Source organism: Salvelinus fontinalis, chromosome 29 (assembly GCF_029448725.1).
Source record: "Salvelinus fontinalis isolate EN_2023a chromosome 29, ASM2944872v1, whole genome shotgun sequence".
NCBI lineage: Eukaryota > Metazoa > Chordata > Actinopteri > Salmoniformes > Salmonidae > Salvelinus > Salvelinus fontinalis.
In genome coordinates, this window is record NC_074693.1 from 34,058,175 (window position 1) to 34,073,140 (window position 14,966).

The 14,966-nt window shown below is 43.9% G+C and overlaps 1 protein-coding gene across 1 annotated transcript in view; it reads left to right on the plus strand.

The window, feature by feature from the left end:
- LOC129827287 (cardiotrophin-like cytokine factor 1) overlaps nucleotides 1–13,964 on the plus strand; it is a 16,618-nt gene extending 2,654 nt beyond the window's left edge. Inside the window, exons 2-4 of the mRNA XM_055888014.1 lie at nucleotides 12,064–12,224; nucleotides 12,588–12,886; nucleotides 13,805–13,964. Of these exons, the coding sequence (XP_055743989.1) occupies nucleotides 12,064–12,224; nucleotides 12,588–12,886; nucleotides 13,805–13,964 (620 nt within the window). The remainder of the gene's footprint in view (nucleotides 1–12,063; nucleotides 12,225–12,587; nucleotides 12,887–13,804) is intronic.
- Nucleotides 13,965–14,966: the final 1,002 nt, after the last annotated feature.

Below are 14,966 nucleotides of genomic sequence, written 5' to 3' on the forward strand. Positions count from 1 at the left end.
TCTTTCTTTCTCTCTCTTTCTCTCTCTCTCTGCCTTTCCCATACTCTCTCTTATCCAAGTCCCTTTGCTCCCTCTCTTCCTCTCTGATTCTCTCTACCTCCCTCTCTTTATGTCTGTCTGTCTCTCAGTGTCTCCTTCAGGACCCCCCATCCCTCCCCTTCCTCTCCTCTCCCCCTTCTCTGATTTTCTAAAGCAGAGACAGACCGGATAAATTGAATGGAAGGCTCTTGTATGTTTTTTTTTTTTGCTTATTTATTTTTTAAGAGTAAGCCGGGGGTGGGGAGTTAGGCAGAGCAGGGGGAGGTAAATTAGAAACCGAAGTCTGAACGTCTGAAACTCTGAAAAAAGGAAGGAAGAATGCAAAGAGGTAGATGGAAGGGATGAGGGAAGCAAATTAGAGAAAGAAAGAGAGGAAGGCAATTAGGTATAGAAGAAAGGAGAACTGAAATAGAAGAGGGAGGTTTGAGGGTTCAAAGAGGGAAAGAACGAGAGGGACCAATAAGTGAACATGGAAGGAAAGAAAGAGAAATAGAGGAAGCTAATATTGATCGTTAACGGTGGATGTAAAACTGAGAACGAACAGAGTGTAATAAAAGCAACAGTAAGAACAATTAAAGGCATATTTTTCTGGGAAGGAGAATAAGAGAGGGAATAAACACATGCAGGTTGGCTTTTATTGTCATGAATCTTGCCAGAGAAATCTGTCACAAGCTGGCGTAACAGATGTTATCATACCTCGGAAATCTCTTGCGTAGTTTTTAAATAAAGGAATACCCAGCCAGCGGTCCCAGTTGAGTGGTGTTCATTCTAATGATAGACACAAGGAAGCACACTAGATGTGGAGGACAACAGTATTTTGATGGCTGTAGATTCGTCTGTTAGAATGGAAATAACTGTGAATTAGCAGGGAGCTAATGCAACCATTACAATTAGATCATGCTAGCTAACTCACTCTTACAGCAAGAACATACAAAAGCACATCACAGGATGCCCCAAATATCTAACAGGTACCGTACACCTATATATGCACATCAGGACATGTACTGTACATAGTCAACTCGTACATGTTATAAATATGAAAATAGAATATAGTGTTTCAGATCGCCACCTACCGCTTGCTTATCAATATCAGACTGGGAATAATTGACGTTTGCAATCTCCCCCTATCGGCAAGTGTAACCAATGGTATAACACCTTTTATTTTTCATTTTATTTTTTATTTAAACTTTATTTAACTAGGCAAGTCAGTTAATAACCTCTTAAGGATCTGACCCTTGTTTTTCAATTTTCTAACCAATTTTTATTTACAATGACGGCCTACCAAGAGGCAAAAGGCCTCTTGGGGGACGGGGGCTGGGGGCTGGGATAAAAAAGAAAGAAAATATAGGACAAAACACACATCACGACAAGAGAGACACCACAACACTACATAAAGAGTGACGTAAGACAAACACATAACATGGCAGCAACAACCTAATTGATATGTAAATTCAACAAACCAATAAGAATACATAAATATGAAATACATATTTCTGCAGAGTCCATAGTGCCTTACCCTAACCTTAAATTAAGACTAAAATAGCTAATTTGAGTTTTCATGAATTTTTACGATATAGCCAATTTTTACTTTGCAGCTGGCCCATCTATCAGAAATCGCTTAGGTCTGCCTCCAGGGCAAGATTCATGACAATAAACGTCAACCTGCTAAACAAATGGAGAGAAAAAGAGAGAAATACAATTAGAAAGAGAGAAACACAATTATAAAAAGAGAGCACATAGAGTTTGTTGGAAGCAATAAATAGTGAGGGTTTTGTTGTAAACCTAAAATGGTATTGTATATTTTTTCCCTCTTTATTTCCCCTTTGTTTTTCTGTCATTGATGTTCTTTGGCAATCCAGGGTGCATTCCATGCCAAGTAGATCAAGTAGAATTTCAATATGAACTCCAAGAAGATATCTCCAGGGATAAGAGATGGGAAGAGTATGTGTGTGTGTGTGTGCGCGCGTGCATATGCATGTGTGTGTGCATCAACATGTGTGTGTGAGTGTGTGCATATGCCCACGCACATGTACAGTGCCTTCAGAAACTCCCCACATCCCTTGACTTTTTCCACATTTTGTTGTATTACAGCCTGAATTGTAAATTGATTAAATGTAGATTTTTCTGTCACTGGGCTACACACAATAAAGTGGAATTATGTTGAATTTTTTTTTTAAACAAATTAATAAAAAATTAAATGCTGAAATGTCTCGAGTCAATAATTATTCAACCCCTTTTCTATGGCAAGCTTAAATAAGTTCAGGAGTAAACATGTGCTTAGCAAGTCCCATAATAAGTTGCTTAGCATAATAGTGTTTAACATGATTTTTGATTGACTACCTCATTTCTGTACCCCACACATACAATTATCTGTAAGGTCCCTCAGTCGAGCAGTGAATTTCAAACAGAGATTCAACCACAAAGACCAGGGAGGTTTTACAATGCCTCACAAAGAAGAGCACCTATTGGCTGATGGGTAAAAAAAAAACTGACATTGAATATCGCTCTGAGCATGGTGAAGTTAATGGTGAAATTACACTTTGGATGGTGTATCAATACACCCAATCACTACAAAGATACAGGCGTCCTTCCTAACTCAGTCACCGGAGAGGAAGGAAACCGTTCAGGGATTTCACCATGAGGTCAATGGTGACTTTGAAGCATTGACAGAGTTTAATGGCGGTGATAGGAGAAAACTGAGGATGGGTCAACAACATTGTAGTTACTCCACAATACTAACCTAAATGACAGAGTGAGAAGAAGGAAGCCTGTACAGAATAAAAACATTCCAAAACATGCATCCTGTTTGCAGTAAGGCACTAAAGTTAAAATGCAAACAATGTGGCAAAGCAAGTCACTTTTTGTCCTGATTGCAAAGTGTTATGTTTGTGGCAAATCCAATACACCACATTAAGGAGTACTGCTCCTTATATTTTTAAGCATAGTGGTGGCTGCATCATGTTATGGATATGCTTGTAATTGTTAAGGACCATGGAGTTTTTCAGGATAAAAAATAAATTAAATGGAGCTAAGCACAGGCAAAATCCTAGAGGAATACCTGGTTCAGACTGCTTTCCACCAGACACTAAGGACAATAACTAAAACACAAGGCCAAATCTACACTGTAGTTGCTTACAAAGAAGACAGTGAATGTTCCCGAGTGGCCGAGTTACAATTTTGACTTAAATCTGATTTCAAATCTATGGCAAGACTTGAAAATGGTTGTCTAGAAATGATCAACAACCAACTTGAATGAGCTTGAAGAATTTTGAAAAGAATAATAGGCAAATATTGTACAATCCAGGTGTGCAAAGCTCTTAGAGACTTACCCAGAAAGACTCACAGCTGTAATCGCTGCCAAAAATTCGAACATGTATTGACTAAGGGGTGTGAATACTTATGTATGTGAGATATTTCTGTATTTCATTTTCAATAAATTTGCTGACATTTCTAAAAACATGTTTTCACTTTGTCAATTATGGGGTACTGTGTGTAGATGGGAGAGAGAAACAAATCAATTTAATCCATTTTGAATTCAGCCAGTAACACAACAAAATGTGGAATAAGTCAAATGGTATGAATCATTTCTAAAGGCACTGCACATGGGTTTCAAAAGATGGGTGCATTGGTCCTTGTGTGTGTTCGTGTGTCAATGTGTGTGCATATGTGATGTGTGTGTGTGTGTGTGTTGAGTTAGTAAAGGAATGCACGTTTGATTAAGTACAGACTGCACATAAATCTGTGCTCTTAACTGTACGCAGGCACACAACATCGACCCTGACCCTGGCTACCCCTCCCCCTCCCTCCCTGCGGCCTATACGCATGTTACTGTCCAGCCAGCCAGGGTACCATTGTGTGTGTGTGTGTGTGTGTGTGTGTGTGTGTGTGTGTGTGTGTGTGTGTGTGTGTGTGTGTGTGTGTGTGTGTGTGTGTGTGTGTGTGTGTGTGTGTGTGCACAAAACCGCCTTATTTTATGGTGAAATAGACTTTTCCTCAGGTACTAAATCTGGATTTCAGGATTGGTAGAACAGAATAGAACAGAATAAACAGAATAGAATTTAACAAATAGAACCGAATAGAACAGAACAGAAATTGAACAGAATTGAACAGAATAGAATAGAATAGAACAGAACAGAACATAATAGAACAGAATAGAATTTAAGATAATAGAACAGAAAAGAAAAGAATTGAACAGAATAGAACAGAATAGAATTTAACAGAATAGAACAGAATTGAATTTAACAGAATTGAATTTAACAGAATAGAACAGAATAGAACAGAACAGAATTGAACAGAATAGAAAATACAGAATAGAACAGAATAGAACAGAATAGAACATAATATAGAAAGTCCTGTTGAATATGTCTGAGATGTGTATAATCCATTATAGCATGGACCCATGCTTCGCCGTGCCTCGGTCCCTGCCCGTCTGGTATATGTTAGCCAGATGACAGTAAATATGCTAACCAGCAAGCGCAGGACAGCCTTCCATCCAGTCCTATGTGATCTAACGTCATCATACATATAGCTGATTGCAAGTCCACGAAGACAGGCCCCTGTGCCCTGACTTTAAACTTTGAACCCTAACCCCAATCTTCAATCCCAACCGAACCCAGACTTGAAACTATGAGCGAAACCTCAACCCTTAACTTCATATCAAGTCCCATAAACGTTGTCTTGCAGCTGGCAGCCATAAGATTGTGCAATGTTTTAAATGTAGATCTGCGATCAAACGATAGATCAAGATAGATCAATCTAACATGATTTAGAGAAAGGAGAACTGTGTAGGCACACACACGCACGCACGCACGCACGCACACACACACACACACACACACAGATCATGAGGAATCCTGTGTTACTGTAATATAATTTCCCCTGTGAGAATGTTCTGGCTTCACCCTGGCCTGTGGAGTGTGATCCTAGTGTTCTTACTGCCAGGTACTGCTCCCTGCTCCCTGAACAGAAGACTGAGGGCTTTGGCTGTAGGTTATCATAACCTTTATCATCCACAGTAAAATTCTCATTCTACAGAAGACTGAGGGCTTTGGCTGTAGGTTATCATAACCTTTATCATCCACAGTGAAATTCTCATTCTACAGAAGACGCCTGTGCATCAAAATGGCATTCGGCCAGACTGCATTGGATTTAGCATTAAAACACATGCAAAGTCAAGTGTACCAGCTGTGTGTTTGGAAGTTACCTAGATTCGGTCGTTTCTGTAGAAAGGGTAGTCTCAGAGTTGGTTTCGGTGTCCAGAGTAAAAGAAAGTTGAGAGTAAAAACAAAGGAATTGAGGTGTTTTTAGAAGTGTTGTTTTTACCTGTGTCTGTACTGTATCTGTCCAAGTTCCAAGGGAGAGTTGGTGAGCTGCTGAGTTGAGTTCGAAATATTAAGGTGTGTCAGGTGTTGAGGTTTTGTGATTGAAAGGAGTGTTGTTTCGCTGTGACTGTTCAATTCATTCAGATGAAAGGTGTGAAGGCGTGTTAAGGAGTAATATGTTGAAAGTGATGACGTTAGGAAGTCTCTTCTGTAGCGGAAAATGGTGTTGACTCTTTTAGGTCCTGACATGTTGAGTTAGTTCTGAGAGGAACAAGGTGTCCACGGGGCAACATGATGGAGGGGAGAAAGAGGGAGTGAAAAGACAGAGGGATAGAGTGAGAGAGAGAACACAAAATACTGATAATAGACTTCCGAAGAGGAGAAGAAAGAGAGGGGTAGTAAAGGAAGAGAAGGAGAGGAAAGGCAGAGAACCAAAAACCCAGAGACTTTCTACAAATAGATGGGAAGAGGGACAGAAAGGAAGAGAGGAAATGAGAAACAAAGAGGGATAATGCAGGATTGAGAAAGACATTAGACAGAGTGGAAGAAGGGGTTGAGAGAGTGAGAGAGAGAGAGAGAGAGATGGATTGGATATACAGAGAGAGGAGGAGGGGGATGGATGGATGAATGTGGGAACACATCCTGTACAGAACATATTTCACACCTGTTGAACAGCAGCTTGTTTAAGACCCATAATTACCCAGAACCATGCCTTGCTGTCTGTCTGCCTGTCAGGCTGGAAGACAGAGAGAGACAGGGACCATGAAGAAAACATGCATGGTGGAGGAATGCAAAAAGAGAACGAGTATAGGGAGGACAAAAAGGTTATTGGAAAGCAATGGGCAAAGTGAATAAGAGAGAGGGAAGAGAGGTGTGTGGCAACAAGATGGAGAAAGAGATGGAAAGAGAGAGAAAGAGAGAGAAGAATGGATACAATGAGAATTTGTGGGAGGTCCTGGGGGCGGGCGGACGGACGGACGGACGGACAGACAGACAGACAGACAGACAGACAGACAGACGAAGAGGGGTCTCTGTGTGTACTCTGTCTCTCAGTGGCTCTACGGGACAGGGAAGTGGACAGGCACTGAGCTCTCCGCCATTGACACAGATCATTTGGCCACCATTTTCCCTGTGTGGTGCTGGAAGAGAGGGCCTTAAAAGGTTCCGCACATTAGCCACCCTTGGTCGCTTCCAAGACACACACATCACACACACACACACACACACACACACATACATGCATACACGCACATACACGCACACATGCTCTAACGTACACGCTCACTCATATAATCAGGCACGCACGACTAACTTTAAGCACACACACGCACACCGATGTATATCAAATACAAAACAACACATAATCATGCACATATGCGTACGAATGCAAATTGACAAGCACTCACATACCACATAAACACTTTTACAACACCAACCTAAACACAAGCAAATGAAGGAATATAAAAGACAAAGGCATGCATTCACTACAAACGCACACTCACACAAATACACATATACAGTGCCCAGTGAAAGTCCACACACCCCTTGCACAGTCTTCACATTTTGCTGCCGTTAAAATGACGTCTAGAAAGGGATCACGTTTGATGTTTTTCCCTACAGATCTACACAACCTACAACCTACAAAGTGAAAGAAAGTTTGAGGTCATCTACAGAGCAGCCATTGATGGAAAATCCCGACTATCCAATTAGCGGGACATTTCAGCATTTTTCTTTCACTTTGAAAATGTGCAGTAGGTTGTGTAGATCGATAGGAAAAACAATCCCTTTTAAGATTTCATTTTAAAGGGATACTTCAGGATTTTGGAATGAAGCCCTTGATCTACTTCCCCAGAGTCAGATGAACTCGTGGATAACATCGTTATGTCTCTGTGTCCAGTATGAAGGAAGTTCGAGATAGTTTGCGAGCCAATGCTAACTAGCGTTAGCACAGTGACTGGACATCTTTGGCTATAGACTTCCAGTCATTGCGCAACTAGCAATTTCTCTTGTGCTTGTCAGCAATTTCCTTCAAACTGCACACCGATACATAAAAATGGTATCCACGAGTTAATCTGACTCTCTCTCACACACACAAATCCCGAAGTATCCTTTTAAAGCTGCAAAATGTGATCTGCGCAAGGGGTGTGTAGACTTTCACTAGCGACTGTGATGCTGATAATAAAGTAATCCACATGCTTCAATATCTCTGTACTGATTTGAGTGCTTGTGTGTGTGCATTCCTACCTGCATGACGTGCGTAATTGTATGAGTGTGTGTGCGTGCGTGCATGTGAGTGTTATTGTGTGTGAGGACTGTATCGAACTTTTGTGAGTGTAATGTTTACTGATAATTTTTTATTGTTTATTATCTATTTCACTGGTTTTGGCAATGTAAACATATGTTTCCCACGCCAAAAAAGCCCTTTGAATTGAAATTGAATTGAGAGAGGGAAAGAGAGAATGTGTGCCACCTGCTACCGCTTTAACTGCCATAAAGCTGGTCATACGTGAGAGGAGGGAGGCACATTGCAGAAATGCTATGGTGATGTGGAAGTGGTAGTGAACACTATGGAGCTAGTCATGGTGATGTAGTAGTGAACACTATGGAGCTAGTCATGGTGATATGGTAGTGAACACTATGGAGCTAGTCATGGTGATGTAGTAGTGGTAGTGAACACTATGGAGCTAGTCATGGTGATGTAGTAGTGAATACTATGGAGCTAGTCATGGTGATGTGGCAGTGAACACTATGGAGCTAGTCATGGTGATATAGTAGTGGTAGTGAACACTATGGAGCTAGTCATGGTGATGTGGTAGTGAACACTATGGAGCTAGTCATGGTGATGTGGTAGTGAACACAATGGAGCTAGTTATTGTGATGTGGTAGTGAACACTATGGAGCTAGTTATTGTGATGTAGTAGTGAACAGTAACATATATATGTGAGTGAACACTATGGAGCTAGTCATGGTGATGTAGTGAATACTATGGAGCTAGTCATGGTGATGTGGTAGTGAACACTATGGAGCTAGTCATGGTGATATAGTGAATACTATGGAGCTAGTCATGGTGATGTGGTAGTGAACACTATGGAGCTAGTCATGGTGATGTAGTGAATACTATGGAGCTAGTCATGGTGATGTGGTAGTGAACACTATGGAGCTAGTCATGGTGATGTGGTAGTGAACAGTAACATATATATGTGAGTGAACACTATGGAGCTAGTCATGGTGATGTAGTGAATACTATGGAGCTAGTCATGGTGATGTGGTAGTGAACACTATGGAGCTAGTCATGGTGATATAGTGAATACTATGGAGCTAGTCATGGTGATGTGGTAGTGAACACTATGGAGCTAGTCATGGTGATGTAGTGAATACTATGGAGCTAGTCATGGTGATGTAGTAGTGAACACTATGGAGCTAGTCATGGTGATGTGGTAGTGAACACTATGGAGCTAGTCATGGTGATGTGGTAGTGAACACTATGGAGCTAGTCATGGTGATGTAGTAGTGAACACTATGGAGCTAGTCATGGTGATGTAGTAGTGAACACTATGGAGCTAGTCATGGTGATGTAGAAGTGAACACTATGGAGCTAGTCATGGTGATGTGGTAGTGAACACTATGGAGCTAGTCATGGTGATGTAGTAGTGAACACTATGGAGCTAGTCATGGTGATGTAGTAGTGAACACTATGGAGCTAGTCATGGTGATGTAGTAGTGAACACTATGGAGCTAGTCATGGTGATGTAGTAGTGAACACTATGGAGCTAGTCATGGTGATGTAATAGTGAACACTATGGAGCTAGTCATGGTGATGTGGTAGTGAACACTATGGAGCTAGTCATGGTGATGTAGTAGTGAACACTATGGAGCTAGTCATGGTGATGTGGTAGTGAACACTATGGAGCTAGTCATGGTGATGTGGTAGTGAACACAATGGAGCTAGTCATGGTGATGTAGTAGTGAACACTATGGAGCTAGTCATGGTGATGTGATAGTGAATACTATGGAGCTAGTTATTGTGATGTGGTAGTGAACACTATGGAGCTAGTCATGGTGATGTGGTAGTGAACACTATGGAGCTAGTCATGGTGATGTAGTAGTGAACACAATGGAGCTAGTCATGGTGATATGGTAGTGAACACTATGGAGCTAGTCATGGTGATGTGGTAGTGAACACTATGGAGCTAGTCATGGTGATGTAGTGAACACAATGGAGCTAGTCATGGTGATGTGGTAGTGAACACTATGGAGCTAGTCATGGTGATATAGTAGTGGTAGTGAAACCTATGGAGCTAGTCATGGTGATGTGGTAGTGAACACCATGGAGCTAGTCATGGTGATGTAGTAGTGAACACTATGGAGCTAGTCATGGTGATATGGTAGTGAACAATATGGAGCTAGTCATGGTGATGTGGTAGTGAACAATATGGAGCTAGTCATGGTGATGTGCTAGTGAACACTATGGAGCTAGTCATGGTGATATGATAGTGAACAATATGGAGCTAGTCATGGTGATGTGCTAGTGAACACTATGGAGCTAGTCATGGTGATGTGGTAGTGAACACTATGGAGCTAGTCATGGTGATGTGGTAGTGAACACTATGGAGCTAGTCATGGTGATGTAGTGAATACTATGGAGCTAGTCATGGTGATGTAGTGAACACTATGGAGCTAGTCTTGGTGATGTAGTAGTGAACACTATGGAGCTAGTCATGGTGATATAGTAGTGGTAGTGAACACTATGGAGCTAGTCATGGTGATGTAGTGAATACTATGGAGCTAGTCATGGTGATGTGGTAGTGAACACTATGGAGCTAGTCACGGTGATGTGCTAGTGAACACAATGGAGCTAGCCATGGTGATGTAGTAGTGAACACAATGGAGCTAGTCATGGTGATGTAGTAGTGAACACCATGGAGCTAGTCATGGTGATGTGGTAGTGAACACTATGGAGCTAGTCATGGTGATGTAGTAGTGAACACAATGGAGCTAGTCATGGTGATGTGGTAGTGAACACAATGGAGCTAGTCATGGTGATGTAGTAGTGAACACAATGGAGCTAGTCATGGTGATGTAGTAGTGAACACCACGGAGCTAGTCATGGTGATGTAGTAGTGAACACCATGGAGCTAGTCATGGTGATGTAGTAGTGGTAGTGAACACTATGGAGCTAGTCATGGTGATGTGGTAGTGAACACTATGGAGCTAGTCATGGTGATGTAGTAGTGAACACAATGGAGCTAGTCATGGTGATATGGTAGTGAACACTATGGAGCTAGTCATGGTGATATAGTAGTGGTAGTGAACACTATGGAGCTAGTCATGGTGATGTGGTAGTGAACACTATGGAGCTAGTCATGGTGATGTGGTAGTGAACACAATGGAGCTAGTCATGGTGATGTGGTAGTGAACACAATGGAGCTAGTCATGGTGATGTAGTAGTGAACACCATGGAGCTAGTCATGGTGATGTAGTAGTGAACACCATGGAGCTAGTCATGGTGATGTGGTAGTGAACACTATGGAGCTAGTCATGGTGATGTAGTAGTGAACACCATGGAGCTAGTCATGGTGATGTAGTAGTGAACACCATGGAGCTAGTCATGGTGATGTAGTAGTGAACACTATGGAGCTAGTCATGGTGATGTAGTAGTGGTAGTGAACACTATGGAGCTAGTCATGGTGATATGGTAGTGAACACTATGGAGCTAGTCATGGTGATGTAGTAGTGAACACCATGGAGCTAGTCATGGTGATGTAGTAGTGAACACCATGGAGCTAGTAATGGTGATGTAGTAGTGAACACTATGGAGCTAGTCATGGTGATGTGGTAGTGAACACTATGGAGCTAGTCATGGTGATATGGTAGTGAACACTATGGAGCTAGTCATGGTGATGTAGTAGTGAACACTATGGAGCTAGTCATGGTGATGTAGTAGTGAACACTATGGAGCTAGTCATGGTGATGTGGTAGTGAATACTATGGAGTTAGTCATGGTGATGTGGTAGTGAACACTATGGAGCTAGTCATGGTGATGTAGTAGTGAACACCATGGAGCTAGACATGGTGATGTGGTAGTGAACACCATGGAGCTAGACATGGTGATATAGTAGTGAACACCACGGAGCTAGTCATGGTGATGTAGTAGTGAACACCATGGAGCTAGTCATGGTGATGTAGTAGTGAACACCATGGAGCTAGTCATGGTGATGTAGTAGTGAACACCATGGAGCTAGTCATGGTGATGTAGTAGTGAACACCATGGAGCTAGACAAGAGTGTTCTATTTGATCCCAGAGAAAACATTCGACGGCAGGAACTTCTAAAATTAGATTGAAGCGGAAACGCTGTTTTGGCAGTTAGATTACTTAGATTTGCCAATATTTAAACAGACAAGGCTATCACCATAGAAACAAATAAATAAATGGTAAAAATTTTAAAATTCTCATAAATATTTTGAGGGTGCTCTTATCGAAGTTGAGTTTGATTGTCATGTTAACAAGGTGATGTTGAGAGTGCTGATAGACTCACATCAGCCGACAGCAAGTTGCAGATCAAATAAGGCAAAATTCTGCCAATTGAAATACCTCAGTGATATTATAATTCTATGACTGTTGATAGTACACGAATACAACGCCTTGTGTGGTTTTAATCTTCAACAGATACTGATCTTATCCTCTGATTGGTTTCTTCCCCAGTCCATCACATTCAGCACGTCCTGCTATTGGCTGCAGCCGTGACTTCTGTCCAGGTCCCAGACCCCTCCTTCAGCCTGTCCAATGAGAGGACTTCGATTGAGAGGACGTATGAGCTGACCAAGTACCTGGAGCATCAGCTGAGAGAGATAAAGGACACCTATGTGAGTAATGTGACTGTATATAGATACTGTGTTGAAGAACATTTATGTTGGAGCATGTCAATGTTTCATTCCACAAGTGTTTCAATTCAACACATATTTGAGAAGCCTGGTTCCATTCTGTTTCTGCTCCAGCCAACCCCTTGGTCTTTGCCATGGGGAGTTTGCTAAAACAGAAACAGACTGGCACCCAGACTTGTGTTTGAGCATAACCAATCCATGTCTAAATTCACGTTGGATTAAATATTCCTTTTCTCCCTCCCACTCCCTCTTTCCATACTCGCTCTTGACTGCCTCTTTCCCCCCTCTGCTCATCCTCCATCTCCTCCTTCTGTTTCTCCTCCCATTCCCCCTTCCCTCCCTCAGTTATCCTACCTGGGCCCGCCGTTCAGTGACCCAGACTTCTCCCCTCCACGGCCCAACAGCACAGCCCTGTCCTTACCTAGCGCGGCCACCCGTCTGGAGCTGTGGCGGGGCCTGGAGAACCGTGCAAGGCTGGCCCAGAACCAGAGGGCTTACTCTGTTCTGCTGGGGGCGGTGAGGGAGCTGGCCCGCTCCACCCTCTGCCCCTACCTCCAGAGCTCCCTGCTGCACTTTTCTACAGGCCTGGACGGTCTGCTAGGTTCTATATCAGGCCTCATGAACACGCTGGGATATGCCCTGCCTCCTGCTGGGATTGAGGTGCAGTACCCACGTAGGGGCACAGGGGGCGATGGAGAGGCGACGGGACGCAGGCCAGCTCCACTTAGGAGTCAGGGTCTCTATAAGACAGGGGCGGGCATGGGGGCGGGACCAAGGAGGCATCCCATTGATGTTCAGAGGGGTGCTGGGACCACCAGAGGTCTGGTGAGAGGACAAAAAGAGGAGAGCACCAGGAGAGAAATGACGGAGAGAAAGAGGGAGCGAGAGAAGGATAGAGGGAGGGGAATGGAGGGGAGGAGAGCGGAGGTGACAGGGGCTGCGGTTAGGAGTGTGGGATCGAGGCAGGAGGGTAGAGGGGAGCGAGGGAGGAAAGGGAGGAAGAGACAGTCAGAGGATTGGGAGGGGGCCAGTGAAGACAGGGAAGAGGAGGAAGAGTTGGAGAGAGAGGGAGGGAGGGAGAGATGGGGGAGGAGGAGGAGGCTGCTGAGTGTTTCAGAGGAAGGAGAGAGAACAGTGAAGCAGGGTCCACTGGAGTCTGACGCCAGAGTCACCCTGTCCTTCTCAGACAGACAGACCTTCCCCCAACAACAACAACTCCTAAACAACAATAACAATAACAACTACGACAACGACAATCTCAACAGCTACAACTTCAACTTCCACCCCCAGAACAAGGACCGAGCCAGAGAGGCGGATGCAGAAAACAGGGCGACAGAGGAGGAACATTACATCATCAGAGAGTCTGCATCCCTCCTCTCCTCCTCTCCATCCCTACATCCCCAGCGCCGATCCCCTCGCTCCTTATTCTCCCCCACCCTCCACCCCCCCCTTTCCCTCTTCTACCCGTTTGGCACGGGGACAGGGGAGGGACACACCCTGTTGTCAGAACCAGTGCCCCTGTCATTGAGGAGGGGTCCCCCCCTGCTGCCGCCCCCTCCCCTGTCCCCCCTCCTGTCCTCCTCCCCTCTGCTGGCGGTGCGGCCGGCGCTGAACGACTTCTCCAGGAAGGTGGAGGGCTTCTGGGTACTGAGGGAGCTGCAGAGCTGGCTGTGGCGCTCCGCCAAGGACTTCAACCGCCTTAAGAAGAGACTTAGAGTCTGACAGACTGAGAGAGGACACACACACACACACACACATATACACACACACACACACACACACACACACACACACACACACACACACACACACACACACACACACACACACAGCCTGAGAGAACACACACAAACAGAGACATGCCCACGCATAGAACCTGAGATAGAAAAACACACACCTTGCGAGTGGGCACACACACACACTATCACACAAACAGTGTTGGAATACCTAGCTTGTGATGAACCATGGAAAAGGGGCTTTCTGGCCAGACATCAGCCTGGGCACAGTGGCACATCCGAGGATGGAAATGGACCAATTGTCTGTGTCTCTGTGTGGACAATATGAGCACTGTCAGCAATGACATGACATCATGACATAGCAGGTCATTGATCCGCCATTGGTACTGATTTACTGGACGTAACGCCTCACATACTGGACATAAAGGTGGTAGTCAAGCAGATAGACAGTCATGTCATTGACCGAGAACTTAATTCAGAACCACAGTGAATCACGAGACATTAATCTTCACCCAGAGAGGAAGAAAGAGTTATGAATGGAGAGAGACAGAGAGAAGAAGAGGGAGAGGAAATGACAGGATGGAGAGAGGGTAGAAAGAGAGAGTGAGTGGGAGAGAGAGAGAGAAAAGGGGAGTCTGAGTCAGGGGCTGACCGTTGGAGACGGGGCTGTGGGGGTTGCTGAGTAATCAGAGATCTGCTGACCCTTACAGCAACCCTGCATAGAGACCCACCGGACATGCACAGTAGCATCAAACACACACACACACACACACACACACACACACACACACACACACACACACACACACACACACACACACACACACACACACACACACACACACACACACACACACACACACACACACACACACACATTTCCAGGTGTACCAGTCATTTGTGAATTGGCCAACTGTTTTTACATAGAGTTGTTGATACTTTCAACTTTGGAATGGGCATCTCAGTCTTTCGCTTCGCTTGCTTCAGC